A 15,216-nucleotide genomic window follows, 5' to 3' on the forward strand; every position below is an offset into this window, starting at 1 on the left:
GGGTGCCGTGTGCCTGGCCTCCTGGAACTTACTCTCCAGGCTGCTGCCCTGCGACGTCCTGGACAACCAAAGCAAGCCTTACAAAGGCAGATGCTAGGCAATGTAGAATCCTAGATACCCTGGAGGCTGAGGCAGGAGGATCAAAGAGTTGACCTTAACAACAGTGAGTTCAAGGTCAGTCGAGTGAATTCCAGGAGTTTGAACAATTCAGTGAGACCCAGTCTCAAAAGAGAAGTTTTAAAAAGGCTAGCGGTACACCTCAGTATAGAGTACCTGCCTAGCATACATGAGGCATTAGGTTCAGTCCCCGTTAATGAAGAAACCTAAAGCTCACACACTTCATTCACTTGAGAATCAAAGGCCCGGTTTACCTCACCCCTTTTTATTCTGTTGATTTGACACGGGGTCTCGATATGTAGCCGTGGCTGCCCTGAAACTCACTAAATAGACCAGGCTGGCTTCAAACTCACAAAATCCTCCTGCCTCTGCCTCCTGAACCCTGGCATGATAAGCATGCCCCACCGTGCCCAGCCAGGGTCCAGTTGTTAGAAAGGCCATCAGGGTCTTCCATCTGTGTGCTCCTTGCTAACCCACCCTGCCCCTACCCTCCCTCCCAGAGCCAAGGATGCCTGAAGTGCCAGGGCTTGTCTAGTCTTCACTGTGGCACTAACCCTGAAAGATGTGCCATTTGAGAAGGCCTGTCTTAGTGTTCTGTTGCTGCCGAGAGATACCATGACCAAGGCAACTCTTAGAAGAGAGAGCGTTTAATGGGGAGCTTGCTTACGGCTTCAGAGCTTTAGTCTGTCATCATCATGGTGGGAGGCATGGCAGCATGCAGGCAGACATGGTGCTGGAGAAGGAGCTGAGAGCTCCTTCCTGATCCTGTCCTGATCCACAGGCAGAGTGCTTAGGCCTGGCACGGGCTTTTGAAACCTCAAAACTCAGCCCCCCCCCCCCAGTGACACACTTCCTACAAAGAGGCCACACCTACTCTAATAAGGCCACGCCTCCTAATCCTTATAATCCTTTCAAATAGTGCATTCAAAAATATGAGTCTATGGGGGCCATTCTTATTCAAACCACCACAAGGTCTGATTCCCATTGGTGGCCTGACTGTCACTGGTGGATGGCTAACTGCCATTGGTCTGGCTGCTCTTAATGTTGTGTTTGTGAGTGACATGTTACACAACTTTCTCCTTTAAGTCACCTGAGGCATTGAATGCCGGGCATGGGCTGACTGAGACAGACAAGTATAACTGAGGACATTAGTGGAAGGTGCTAGAAGGCTTTCTGTGTCCATGAGCCAGCAGGACCAAGGTCTCAGATATCCAAATTGCCTTCCCTCAGCCTCAAGGTGGCTTGCTTCCCTCACTCTGCTGTGAAGCCAGGTCCAACACAAAGCAGATGCTAGAGCCACAGATGACCAAGTAAAGTTGCAGGCTGTTCTGCAATTGAGGACTGTGACGGCAGCAAGACAGCTGCTGAGCTCTCCCATGCTCCCCCCTTGCATGGCTGCACAGGCTGCAGTTTTCACTGTCACCCAGAAGAAGGGTCCTTCCTATCCATCTGTTTGGCAGTGCTGAGACTGGAAGCCAGGGCCTGCTGCCCTGTTCCACCACTGAGTCACACCCTGGTGGCTGAGGCTGGCCTTGAACTCCCGATCACCATTTCTACCTCCCAAATGCTAGGATTACATATCCCCACCCTAGGGCAAACTTTTGGTGAGCACTCTGGATTGCCTGGTCCCCATGAATGGCCAGTCTAATCCCGTGACCTATTTCACCCATTATTACTACACCCTTCAAAAGGACCCTGTCCCTCCGATTCCTGGAAGGAGAGCAGAGGTCACAGGGTGTTGCAGTGGAAGGTCCTGAAATTGGAAAGATCTCACAGCCCCCACAGGGCAGTCAGCCTGGTCCTTGTGGTATCAACTCACCAGCTTTTCCTGAGAGATGGGACCCTTCTCAGTGGTGCCAGGCTGGGAGAAGAGGGGGTGATAGATACCCACACATGCCCAGGAAATCCCGAAGGCTGCCTATCCCAATACTAAGGCCTTTCCCTCTCTCTCTTTGATCACAAAGAGCAGGCCTTGTGGCTTTCAAAGTGGTAATAAATGGAGATCTGATTACAGAATTCACATAGCAGCTCTCCCTTTAGTGAGATGCAGACGGCTGTCATGCACGCTGGGTTAAGTCAGAAAGGTCGAACTGTAAATCCAAATGGTGGAAACTATCGTGGGAGGGCAGAAAGACAGCTGGGTATGATGACAGTACACACTTGTCATCTCAGAGCCTAGGAGGTGCTGGCAGGGGGTCCAGAAGTTCAAGGTTCTCCCTAGCTCCATGGCAAATCTAGGGCCAAACAGGGCTGCACGAGGCCCCATCATCTAAAGAAGACTGAAGTGTGAACACACTCCAAGGAGCACATGGGACCCAGCAATGGCTGATGTCTAAGTGGGTATCTTCCCATGCCCTTTGACTGCAGCCTTCTGCTCTGAATCCTGGGCAGACAGTTTCTGCGCACTGCCACGGTCTCTGAAGAGCCTCCACTAAGGCTTCTCCACCACAGCTTTACACTCAGGAAAATTCATTTCTAGCCTTGCAGGGCAGCAAAGATAATGAAGATAGTGGCATTTCTGAGCAGTTCATGACAAACTCCTCCAATACAATGAGCCTTTATTACTCGGCGAGCGTTTTCAGAGTGAGGGCCAGAATGTTCTGTTTCAGCTCCTGGAAGTGCAAAGATTCTTCTCAGCAGAACTGGCTGCTTCAGCTTGTCTAGAAACCAGGAGCCCCAAGGGCACCCTAACGCTCATTGCTAGTCGTCTGTATATCTGCCCAGGGCCCAGTTGGTTCCAGCAGCAATAAATTGCTCGACACAGGAAAACCTTCCGTGCCTGTGAGATGGTCCCCTAGGGTGTGATGTCAGGAATGTGTTAGCAGACATCTATGTGTGGGGGCTCTTGGAGGATGGCCTGGTCTCCCCAGATAGCATCCTAGCTCTAAGGACCAGATTGCTATCAGGCACAGTGTCTGTAGTGGTGCGGGATTCGGCTGTCTGTCAGCGGAGGCCCTGGCCTTAGTACTCGGGTCGGAGCAGCCTGTTGAGAGGAGTGACCTGGGAAAGCATGTCCGGTGACTTCCGGCTCCTACACTGTGGGCCTCAGGGTGTAGCTGGGACCAAAAAGTGCTCGGGTTTTCTTGGCACTCCAGAGTTGATCATGACTCCAAAAGCTCTGCCATGGCTCTCTGTAAGCACTTGCCCTATAATGACAGGGGAGATCTGAGAAAGGCTCGACCCAACTGGGTAATTCCTGCGTGATCAGACTGATGGCATCTCTCCTGGGTTTGTTTGTTTGTTTCCCGTTGTTGCCAGCTGTATTGAGACAGCTCACAGGCCGTGCACAGAATTCACCCATGCCATTCAGCGTACAGCACAGGGGGTGGTTTTGAACACTCAGTGGGTCACGTAAGTGACTGTGTAGATGCTCACCCATGTGGAAGCTCAGGCAGGGCATCAGATGTCTTCTCTCACTCGAATAAGCTTGCCAATTAGCCTGTCTCTGCCTCCCCAGCGCTGGATGACAAGCCGATGCTGTCACAGCCAGCTTCTTTTACATGCTTTTTAGGAATAGAACTCAGGGCCTCATGCTTGTGGGCCAAGGACTTTACTAACTAAGTTATCCCCTGGCCCTGGCAAATTATTTTAATAAAATCCTATACAATGAAGTTTTTCTTTTTTTCTTTTTCTTTCTTTTCTTTCTTTTTTTGTTTGTTTGTTTGGTTGCTTGGTTTGATTTGGGTTTGGGATGGGTTTTTTCTTTTTGTTTTGTTTGTTTGTTTGTTTGTTTGTTTGTTTGTTTTTCGAGACAGGGTTTCTCTGTGTAGCCTTGGCTGTCCTGGACTCGCTTTGTAGACTCACAGCAATCCGTCTGCCTCTGCCTCCCAAGTGCTGGGATTAAAGGTGTGCACCACCATCACTCAGCTCTGTTCTTTTGTTTGTTTGTTTTTCTTTTTCTTTTTTTTTTTTTTTTTGGTTTTTCGAGACAGGGTCTCTCTGTGTAGCCTTGGCCGTGCTGGACTCACTTTGTAGACCAGGCTGGCCTCGAACTCACAGCGATCCGCCTACCTCTGCCTCCCGAGTGCTGGGATTAAAGGCGTGCGCCACCACGCCCAGCCTGTTTTTGTTTTTCAATGAAGTTTTTCCTTGGCCAAACTCAGCACCAAGGTAATAGGGCTCATTAAGAAAGAAGTCAGAATCCTGGTGTGGTGGTACACACCTTTAATCCCAAAACTTGGGAGGCAGAGGCAGGCAGTTCATTGTGAGTTTGAGGCCAGCCTGGTCTACACAGCAAGTCCAGGACAGCCAAGGCTAAACAGAGAAACCCTGTTTCGAAAAACCAAAAAGAAAAGAGGAAGAAAGAAGTCAGAGCCAGGCAGTGATGGCACACACCTTTACTCCCAGCACTCGAGAGGCAGAGGCAGGCGGATCTCTGTGAATTCAAGGGCAGCCTGGTCTGCATTAGTCCAGGACAGCCAAGGCCAAACAGAGAAGCCCTGTCTCAGGGGGGAAAAAAAAGAAAAGAAAAAGAAAGAAAGAAAGAAAGAAAAGAAAAGAAAAAAAGTAAAGACCGGGTGTAGTCCCAGCACTCAGAGGCAGAGGCAGGTGGATTGCTGTGAGTTTGAAGCCAGCCTGGTCTACAAAACAAGTCCAGGACAGCCAAGGCTAACACAGAGAAACCCTGACTCAAAAAAAAAAAAAAAAAAAAAGGAAGAAAAGATGAAGGAGAAGTCACAGGGGCTGGGGACCTGGCTCAGCAGTTAAGAGCACTGGATGCTCTTCCAGAGGAGCCAAGATAGATTCCCAGCACCTATAGGGTGGCTCACAACCATCTCTAACTCAGGCCCATAGCTCAGAGCAGTGGCAGAGACTTAAGTAGCATGGGTGAGGTTCTGGGTTCAGTTCTGGGTTGGGGCGTGGGGGGTGTCGCACGGATAGAGTGGAGGGAGGGACGGGTTGACTGGAAGGGCTGATAAATGCACTGGGGAGAGTGAGCTCAGATTCACCAAAGGAAGCACCAGCCACTCCGCATCCCGCACAGGAAGTTGAGCAGTGGGCTCTTCGAGAGAGAGCTGTGTTCCAAGCTTGCTCACTGAGCAAAGGCACAGGTTAAGCATCCTCAGAGGGAGAGGGAGGCAAATTTGCTTCAGGTGGTGTTGGGTTTGGATTGCAGAGAGTCTAAGTGTGGCTTGATGGAGCCTTGTGATCTGGTCACTGAAGTGGCTTCACCTGGGCACTGGCTCAGAGGGTGTGGCATTCTGCTTACTGGGTGCATGCTATCCTCTCCTGTCCTTTTATCTTTTCATTCATATTCTCTCTTCTCCCCCCTCTGTCTGTCTGTCTATCTATCTATCCATCCATCCATCCATCTATCCATCTATCTATCTACCCATCTATCTATCCATCCATCCATCTATCTATCCATCCATCCATCTATCTATCCATCTATCTATCTACCCATCTATCTATCCATCCATTCATCTATCTATCCATCCATCCATCCATCCATCCATCTATCCATCCATCTATCTATCCATCCATCCATCTATCTATCCACCGATCCATCTATCCATCCATCCATCTATCCATCCATCTATCTATCTACCCATCTATCTATCCATCCATCCATCTATCTATCCATCCATCCATCCATCCATCTATCCATCTATTCATCTATCTATCCATCCATCCATCTATCCATCCATCCATCTATCCATCTATCTATCTACCCATCTATCTATCCATCCATCTATCAATCTATCTATCTATCCATCCATCCATCTATCTACCCATCCATCCACCTATCTATCTATGGTATATGCACATAGCTGCATGTGGGTGTACAGGTACATGTGCCTATGTGTCCATGTGGGCGTGGCAGCCAGAAGCCTACCCTGAGTGTCTTTCTCTCTTGCCCTCCACCTTATTCTTTTTAAGCAGGGTCTCTCACTGGACCTGGAACTCTTCAATTCAGCTAGGCTAGCTGGGTAATGAGCTCCAGGGATCTACCTGCCTCTGACACCACTCCCACTGACACTCACCCCCAGGCTGGGGTTACAGACATGTGCTCCCACACCTGGCTTTTACATGCTGGGGACTCCGAACTCAGGTCCTCAAGTTTGCACTAAAAGCCACCTCCCCAGCCCCTTTCCGTAGGAGGTTTTCAATCTTCTTTTTTTTTTTTTACATTTTATTTATTTTTACTTTATGTGTGCCTTAGTTGGGGTTTCTATTGCTGCAACAAAACACTATGACCAAAAAGCAAGTTGAGGAAGAAAGGGTTTCTTTGGCTTATATATACTTCCAGATCATAGTCTATCACTGGAGGAAGTCAGGACAGGAACTGAAGGAGGGCAGGAACCTGGAGGCAGGAGCTGATGCAGAGGCCATGGAGGGGTGCTGCTTACTGGCTTGTTCCTCATGGTTTGCTCATCCTGCTTTCTTTCTTCTTTTTTTAAAGATGTATTTATTTATTATTTATTGTATATGAGCGTTTTATCTGCAGAAGAGGGCATCAGATCACATTACAGATGGTTGTGAGCCACCATGTGGTTGGTTGCTGAGAATTGAACTCAGGACCTCTGAAAGAGCAGGCGGTGCTCTAAACCACTGAGCCATCTCTCCAGCCCCTCAGCCTGCTTTCTTATAGAACCCAGGACTGCCAGCCCAGGGAGGGCACCACCCACAGTGGGCTGTGCCCTCCCCCTTGAATCACTAAGAAAATGCCTTACATCTGGATCTCGTGGAGGCATTTCCTCAACTGAAGCGCCTTTCTCTGTGATGACTCCGACTTGTGTCAAGGTGCATGTATGTCTGTGTGAAGGAGTCAGATCCACAATTTGAATTACAGAAGTTGTGAGCCGCACTTACGGGTGCTGGGAACTGAACCCAGGTCCTCTGGAAAAACAGCCAGTGCTCTTAACCACAGAGTCATCTCTCCAGCCAGATGTCTTCAATCTTTTAACAATAACTACAGGAGAAGTTCTGAGGAGGTGCTTTGGACATCTTCAGGTGTCTCCCAGATGGGGGTGCTGCCCCTCTTTGCACCTTGAAGTTGGTCCCTGTCCGTGTTCTTATGCAGCTGTCTCTGACCCCAGATAGGCCCCCGCACCTGCTCTGAGTACAAGCCTGCCTTCAGGAGCTCCTGAGAATACAAACGACTTTTCCTCAGTCAGCCCAGACCAGTACTGTAGAGGGACTGAATAAGCTGGCTGTCAGTGGCCAGCACCCCACACTGCCGAGTGGGCCTGCATCTTCCTGTCCCCAAGAGCCCTCCTGCTACAGTGTGGCCCTGTGAGGGGGTTGAGAGACTGGACTGACCCACATTCATGGCCCCTTCTGGCACCCAGAGGCCCTCTGACCTCACCCAAGCCCTTTCTGCATTTCCCTTCTCCTCAGAGATGAGCGGGTGCCTGTCTCGGTCCAAGGCCTCTGCCCAGGCTCAGCTGTCCTGTGGCAAGGTGGGTGGAGTGGAGAACTGCTTCCTGTCCTGCCTGGGCCACAGTCTCTTCATGCCAGGTAACCCCTGACCCTCTGGGATGGGATGGGATGGGTTCTGCTTCCTGAGGCACACATCTGCTTCCTATTGCTCAGCAGGGCAGAGCCACGTGCAGGGCTCCACAGACAGCTAACTGCCTCGCTCTCGTAGACCTGGGCAGCTTCCACATGGAGGTACACCATGGCCAACCTTACTCACTGGTTTCTCCACAGATTCTGAGAACAGCTACATCGTGAGCTGCGGTGTTCCCGGTCTTCAGGGTAAGACACTACGGAAAGGCAACGGCACCAGCTCCAGCACAGGGCCCAGCTGCTCAGGTAACCTTGGGCCTGTCCACAGTGACCCTGCCTAAATGACTCTTTCATCTTTTCCCCTGGTGCATGATTCAGGACAGGAATGGAGGTCACCCAAGGAAACATTTCCCACTCTGGGCCCTGCCCGTCATGGCTTGGGATTCTGGAGGTATGGCAGGGTCAGGCCCTAGAAGCCTGGAGGCTGAGGCCCAGCCTACAAGTCAGGGAGCCACATGCGAGCCTTTCTGACTGTGGTCACAGTAGTACAGTGATTCAGTAACTGCACAGACCTGCCATTGTTTGAGACAGGGTCTCATATAGCCCAGGCTGGCCTTGAACAAGCTATATAGCAAAGGGTAGCCTTGAACTTAGGCCTCAGAGCTCTGCCCTCAAACACTAAGCCCGAGATGTGCTCAGCTTCCCTGCCTCTCAGAGCACATGTCTGCGTCTTTGGCCCTCAAGGAGGAAGTGAGCAGCATGCTTTCTTCCCTGTGGAAGATCTCTGCCTGGCCCCTGGCCTTGAGCTTGACCCCACCAGGCCTTACAGGGAGGAAACTAAGTGGGGCAGGGGATGTTCCTCTACTCAGGAGGGCTGCCGGGGCAGAAGGGCCCACACCAAGCCCCACCCAGCTCCAGAAGGACCTCTCCTCTGGCAGCCCCCGTCCCCCACTACCTCCTTGCCCACAGGAGAGGCCGCCACCTGGGGGAATTTTGGCTTTCCCCAGATGCCCCTACCACCCCCATCAGGCAGAAGGCCCGCTTCAAGATCAGAGATGCCAAGTGCCATCTCCGACCCCGCAACCAGGAACGAGCAAAGGACACCCTGAGGCATCCCCTTCTAGGTAAGTGGGCCACCTCCCCTGCTTACCCAGTGAGCAGAGAAGTTTCCAGCCCTACTGGGTTGGGTTGCCAAGCATAGGACCTGTCTGTCCCCCATCCCCTAAGCCCTCTGAGCCATGTCTGGCCCGTACTGCCAACAACGGTCATGGGTGGGAGATATGGGTACTATAGCACCTAACGGGCCACTGGTGCAGTCTCACACAGGATTAAATCACACACACACACACACACACACACAGCACGCGCACACACACACAGCACGCACACACGCATGTTCCTTGTGGCCTGGTGGAATGCTAATGGAAGAGAGTTTAGATCTCAGTCTGTGAGAAAAGCAGGTACTAGCATGGTAAGAAGCCCAGGAGGGAAGCCTCCATCTCTGGGCTCTTGAGATCCTCCCACAGGCCTGCAAAACTCAGCCCTCAGCTGCTTTACTTGGAGTCTAGGGTCTCCTGGCTAAACCCTCAGCAAGTGCAAAGTGGGCGGGCACATGGCCTCCTCACGAAGTCTTAGGAGACCTCCATATTTGGTGGTTTGTCACTCAGGGTTGGCTCTGTGGGACCCTGAGCAGCTCTGGTCTCATGCTGTGTCAGTGTCTGTCTTAGGGTTTTATTGCTGTGAAAGAGATGCCATAACCACCATGGCGGCCACTCAGATAAAGGAAACCATTTACTTGGGGCTGGCTCACAGGTTCGGAGGTTTAGTCCATTATCATCATGGCGGGAAGCCTTGGTGGTGTGCAGGCAGACATGGTGCTGGAGAAGGAGCTGAGAGGTCTACATCCTGATCCACAGCAGCAAAGAGGGGACTGTGAGCCACACTGGGTGCAACTTAAGCCCAGGAGACCTCAAAGCCCACCCCCACAGTGACACACTTCTTCCTACAAGGCCACACCTACTGCAACAAGGCCACACCTACTGCAACAAGGCCACACCTCCTAAGAGGGACACTCCCTATGGGCCAAGCGTTCAAACATATGAGTCTATGGGGGACCATTCCTATTCAAACCACCAGTGCCCTCATCTGTCCCACGGCCTCCTGGACATGGAGGGACCTTGCCCATGGGAGTTTGCATGTGGGACTAGGAGGGACCCTGCTTCTGACATAGATCACCTCTGCCACAGTGTGCTCTTCTCTCTTCAGAAAACTGCCACGTGACTTTTGTGACCCTCAAGTGCGACTCCTCCAAGAAGAGGCGTCGAGGCCGCAAGTCCCCATCCAAGGAGGTGTCCCACATCACGGCAGAGTTTGAGGTGGAGATGAAGACGGGTGAGGCCTCAGGTGGGTGAAGTGGTCCTGGGACTGGGAGTCCGGTAGGCGTGAGGCTGAGAGAGCCATAGAGAAGAGAAATAGGGGCTTTGGGGGAGCGCTGCACACTGCAGGGCAAGCCCTGGAGCCCTGAGTGCAGGAGGCAGCGCAGGGTAACACTTGGAGCACAGCTAAGGGGCAGAGACAGCAAAGTACCCCAACTCTATGTCCCTGCGAGGGCAGGAAGGACAGGGGCAGAGCCTCCCCATAGTAACTGAGCCAGGCCCTCTTCCCAGCCAGCGAGAGGAGCTTGTTTGCTTCATACAAACAATCCTTCCTAGCTGTAAGTGAATGCTGGGTGACAAGTGGGATGGTTGATGCATCAGCATCAGCATCAGCATCATCATCATCGGTCCTTTGAGACAGGTTCTATCTATCACGCAGCCCTGGCTATGGCTGTCCTGGAACTATGTAGACCAGGCTAGACTCAAACTCACGGAGATCCTCCTGCCTCAGCCTCACAGAGTGCTGGGATTAAAGGTGTGCGCCACCACACCTGGCTCGGGATGTTCACTCTTAAGACAGGGTTTCATGTAGCTCAGGCTACCCCCCAAAGCTTATATGCAGCTGAGAATGATCTTAACTTCCAATCCTCCTGCCTCCACTTCTTGAATGCTGGGATTACAGGCGCGCAGCCCCCCTACCTGGCTCCAGTGGTAGGCAGTGACACAGTTGGCTGCTATTGGCAGTTGTGTTTAGTGGTGTGTGCCTGGTCTGGGCAGTCGGCACTGTGGCCATGACCTGCCCTAGAAGCCCTCTCATCCATGGGGAGGAAGATGTGTGTAAGTCATTGGTGCAGGTGAGACAAGGTGGAAAGGCTATAAGAATATGTAGGACAAGAGAAGGTGCTGGAAGGAAGCCTTCTAAACTAGAGAGTGAAATCAAAGTTAATCCAGTAGACGCGGCGAGGAACGGGGCTCAGGGATAGGAAGGCACTGAGGTCAGAGAGGAGAATGCACCTCAAGGAACTGTGAGGAGGCAGAGCAGAAGCAAACAGGAAGGAAAGAGAGACAGAGAGGAACCCAAGTCCCCAAGAATGCACCTCTGCAGCCTACTTCCTCCAGCTAAAACCCACCACCTAACGGTTCCAGAACCTCCACATAGCACTGCCAGCTAGGGGGCCATGCCTTCAGTGCAGGAACCTTTATGGCTAAGATGGGGTCATGGGGTGCTGGTGCACCTGGGGGAAAACTGCATGTGAGTGCCAAAAGTCAATGTCCCCACCCCTCTTATTTTTTTAAGACCAGGTCTCACTATTTAGCACTGGCTGGCCTGGAACTTGCTGTGTAGACCCAACTGGCCTCCAAACTCACAAAGATCCCCCCCCCACCATTTCTTTAGCGCTAGGATTAAAGGCAGGTAGTCACGCCTTGTCCTACCTGATTTTTTTGAGACAGGCTCTCTCAGTGACTATTGAGTTCTTTGACTGACAGATTGGCTGGCTAATGAGCTCTGAGGATTCACCTGTCTACCTACCCCAGTGCTGGGATTACACATCCACCTAGGGTTTAATATGGAGACTAGGCATGGGGGGCGGGGTCAGAACTCAGATCTTCATGATTACGCAGCAAGCACTTTGCTAGCTACGCCATCTCTCTGGCCCTAGAGGACATTTTATATCTACCCGGTCAGAGCTGACACTACCCTGGAGACAGTGGCAGCCCTTGAGAATGGGCAGAGGCCTTGCTAAGGCTCAGATCTACTTGGTGGCCTTGGATGGGCCATGCCTCTTAGGCCCTCAATCTTCCTTTTTTGTCAGATCCGTCTAATGCCCCGCCCTCCAAACTGAAGTGGTTTAGACAGAAGCCCAGCACAGGGCGTGGCTCAGGGGGAGCTCTTAGGAAATAAAGGGGCCATTAGCAAGTTACAGTTACTCTCACTGGGTCCCTTTCACCCCGCAGACACCTGCGAAGCTGACTGCATGCGGAAGCGTGCCGAACAGAGCCTGCAGGCTGCCATCAAGGCTCTACGAAAGTCCATCGGCCGGCATCAGTTCTACGTCCAGGTCTCGGGCACCGAGTATGAGGTGGCCCAGCGGCCAGCCAAGGCACTGGAGGGGACAGGGACATGTGGCATTGGCCAAATACTACAGGATGGCAAATGTGGTGAGTCCACTGACTCTAACCTTCCTGGCCCTGGTGGCCCTGGTGAACAGCAGTGAGAACGGGGAACACAAGACACGTGATGGGGACAGATGGACGGGCCTTCGAAGGAGGAGAGCATGGCACTTGCTGTCAGGACACGCCCTCTCTTCTGGTGCTGGACCAGGCATGTGACTGTCACCATCGCCCTGAAGAAAGGGGACAGGGTCAGGACAGCACAGCATACAGAAGTGAGCCATGAGTCCCTGAGGACCAGCCAGGGCCCACTCCAGCCTGTGGTGGTTCAGGTGGAGGTCTCTCTACAGCCTCCACTATCATGCCCCTGGGGTACCACCCAAGAAGTAAGGGAGCCGGGCCCAGCACACTATAGGAGCGAGGCTGGAAGCAGTAAACACAGCCAGACCCAGGCAGTCTCACATGGAAATGCCCAGTGGGAGGAAACAGATTCAGAGACAGCATACAGCTGTGGTGACCCTCGGGGTGGAGACCTGGTCCTCATGAGGATGATGGGTGGTGAGCAGGGAAGTGCACACACAGGGAGATGAAAAGGGCAGCCATAGAGACATGTTCCAGGTGAGTGAGCCCCGCTGTGACTGTCTCTCTGAGGCTGAGTGTAGGATGTGACTGCGGAAGGAAGGCTAACAGTGGGCTGGAGAGGTCTGGGAGCAGGTCCCTCAGCATCTAGAGGAAGCTTTCATGGGGTGCCACTCTAACCAGGGATCACTCATTGATCCAGGAAGTCAAGGAAGAGGGGGCAGAGGGACATGCGGAGACTTCCCATCATGCTCTGGGAAAGATGCTGAACAGACTGAAGAGCCCATGTCAGGAGCTCCGTACAAAGAGCATGATCTACTCATGTGTTCGCATTCCATGAGGGACAGCAAGGGGCTCCGCTTATACTGAGTCTCTTACCTTTAACAGCTTGCCTGGGAGTCATTTCAAATTTTCAGAAACCTAGTCAAACAAAACAACAACAAAAAACTGGGTATATTCCATATATGGATCATGTATAACATATGCTATGTGTGCTCCCCACTTCCCCTTCTCCCTTTCCTCCCCTCCCCCTCTCTTATCTGTGCCTGTGCCTATGCCTGTGTGTCTCTGTATGTGTGTGTTTGTGTGTGTATGTATCTACGCTTGTGTCTCTGTGTGCATCTGTCTATGTCCGACTGTCTGTCTGCCTACATCTTTGTGTCTAAGATGAAAATGCAGTCCATACCCATGCATCCAATTGGGCACCTCTGAGGTCTTCCTCGGTCTCCCCTTTAATCACCTGCACTCGCTTCCGACAGTGACAAGCGTGGTCCCCTTTGCCCTTAGCCTCTCTCCTTACAAACGTCTTCTGTGGCTCTCGGCAGCCCATCGCGCTCTCTCTCTGCTGCCCTTCATCTCTGTGTTGCCTCACAATAGTCTGCCACCACTGGGCCTTCTCATCCCTTCTGCCTTCTACTGATTCCCCAGGCTCTTTCTGTGCTGTGTTTCGTCCTTGGGTGCCAGCTCCCAACAGAGAGGCCAGAAAGGAGGAAGGGGTTTGGCATGGGAGGTCCGGGTGGAGACATCTAGGGCACAGAGATGTTGGCTAAAACCAAAAAGTCAGGCTGAGGGCAAGGTGTAGGCCAGAGAGATGCAGAAATCCAGATGTTCAGATGCAGCCCAGAGCCCAGCTGTGGTGAAGGGCTGTGTGGACCACTCTAAGGAGGACCAGGGTCCACCTATAGGGTCCTCACAGATGGCTGCCAGCTGGGTGGTGTTCTCTACTCTTCTGGATAGGCTCTTAGAGCCCCAGGGATAAGGCTGTGTCTTATCTCACACAGGGGATGGCCCCTGATGGCTATTTCTCCATTCTGCCCCTGCAGTACCCTGTGCTCCTGGCACCTACTTCAGCGGCGAGCCTGGCCAGTGCGTGCCATGTGTGTCGGGAACCTATCAGGACATGGAAGGCCAGCTCAGCTGCACGCCATGCCCCAGCAGTGAAGGGCTGGGGCTGGCTGGTGCCCGCAATGTATCTGAATGTGGAGGCGAGTGTGGCCCACCTGGAGGGGGGGCTGGGTGGGGGCAAGCCCCTCACGAGGCTCCCAGACCAAAAGCAAAAATGTCATGTATAGTCATAAACTGTGACTTTATCTGAAGCTCTGCCCTTTCCACATAGTCACCACACACACACACACACACACACACACACACACACACACACACACACAAGAGCCTTACAGTATGCACATACAGTCACTGGCAGACCAGTGGCTTGTAAAAGAAAATATGAATGTTTAAATGACACCCCAAGGTCTATGAGATGCTTCACCAAAGTCAGGAGATCCACTTCCACCAGAACTCTCTCTACATAGAGAACTTAACATGTCCTTTGCCTTGTTGGTGCTTGAGAAGCCAGTTTCCAATTTACCAAGACAGTTGTGTTAGCACACAGCCCTGCCATGCACTGCCCGCCCAGCCACTTCTGCAACATGGATCCGAGTTTCCCATTAGCCTCCTCGGCTGGGCTATACCAGCCTCATCCTAGGGAACACACACCAAGGGCTCAGGTCTGGAAAGGCATAGTATCTGGGAGGGAAAGTGAGTGGACCCCAGGAGGAGCAGAGACCTCCAAGCCTCCTCCAGGCCACCATAGAGCCCAGACTCCAATCAGAGCCCCCGTGGCTGCCAACCACCACCCTGATCCTCTGGCCCCCAGGAATGTGATCCCCAGAAAATGGTGGCCATTAAAGCACAGAGTGGTCCAGGGAGGGGAGAGTCTCCGCTTGGATGGAAGCTGAGGATCTCATGGCCTGGGTCAAGAGGCGTTACACTCACTCCATATTGGAACACCTGTGCCCACATGTCTGTAGGAGCGCTGAGCTTGGGGTGGCTTTCCTGTGGCCCCTCTTTGTCCCGGCAGGCCCTTGGTTCTCAAAGACCCTCCTCATGCTCCTCCCCCGATTTTGGCCTGTCCAGCTGACAGATCAGTCAGCATCAGCCTAGAACCCTAGGCTATTCCTTCTGTGAGCACCTGACACCTGCCCCTGGGAAACTGGGGTGTGAGCACCTCCTCCTCTGCACCCCAGCTTGACAGTGAGGCCCCTTGTTCCTTACTTGGCCTTAGCCAATGGTGCTGGTGAGA

General features: G+C 52.4%; 1 protein-coding gene across 3 annotated transcripts in view; it reads left to right on the forward strand.

Moving 5' to 3' along the window:
- The window catches only part of SCUBE1 (signal peptide, CUB domain and EGF like domain containing 1), a 121,256-nt gene that overhangs the window by 96,594 nt on the left and 9,446 nt on the right, over positions 1-15,216 (forward strand). For all 3 annotated transcript variants that reach the window (XM_084748258.1, XM_084748259.1, XM_084748260.1), the window contains 6 exons: positions 7,459-7,578; positions 7,771-7,875; positions 8,577-8,693; positions 9,835-9,972; positions 11,901-12,104; positions 13,958-14,119. In XM_084748258.1, coding sequence (XP_084604384.1) covers positions 7,459-7,578; positions 7,771-7,875; positions 8,577-8,693; positions 9,835-9,972; positions 11,901-12,104; positions 13,958-14,119 — 846 coding nt within the window. The remainder of the gene's footprint in view (positions 1-7,458; positions 7,579-7,770; positions 7,876-8,576; positions 8,694-9,834; positions 9,973-11,900; positions 12,105-13,957; positions 14,120-15,216) is intronic.

Source organism: Acomys minous (assembly GCF_964271855.1).
Source record: "Acomys minous genome assembly, chromosome: 12".
NCBI lineage: Eukaryota > Metazoa > Chordata > Mammalia > Rodentia > Muridae > Acomys > Acomys minous.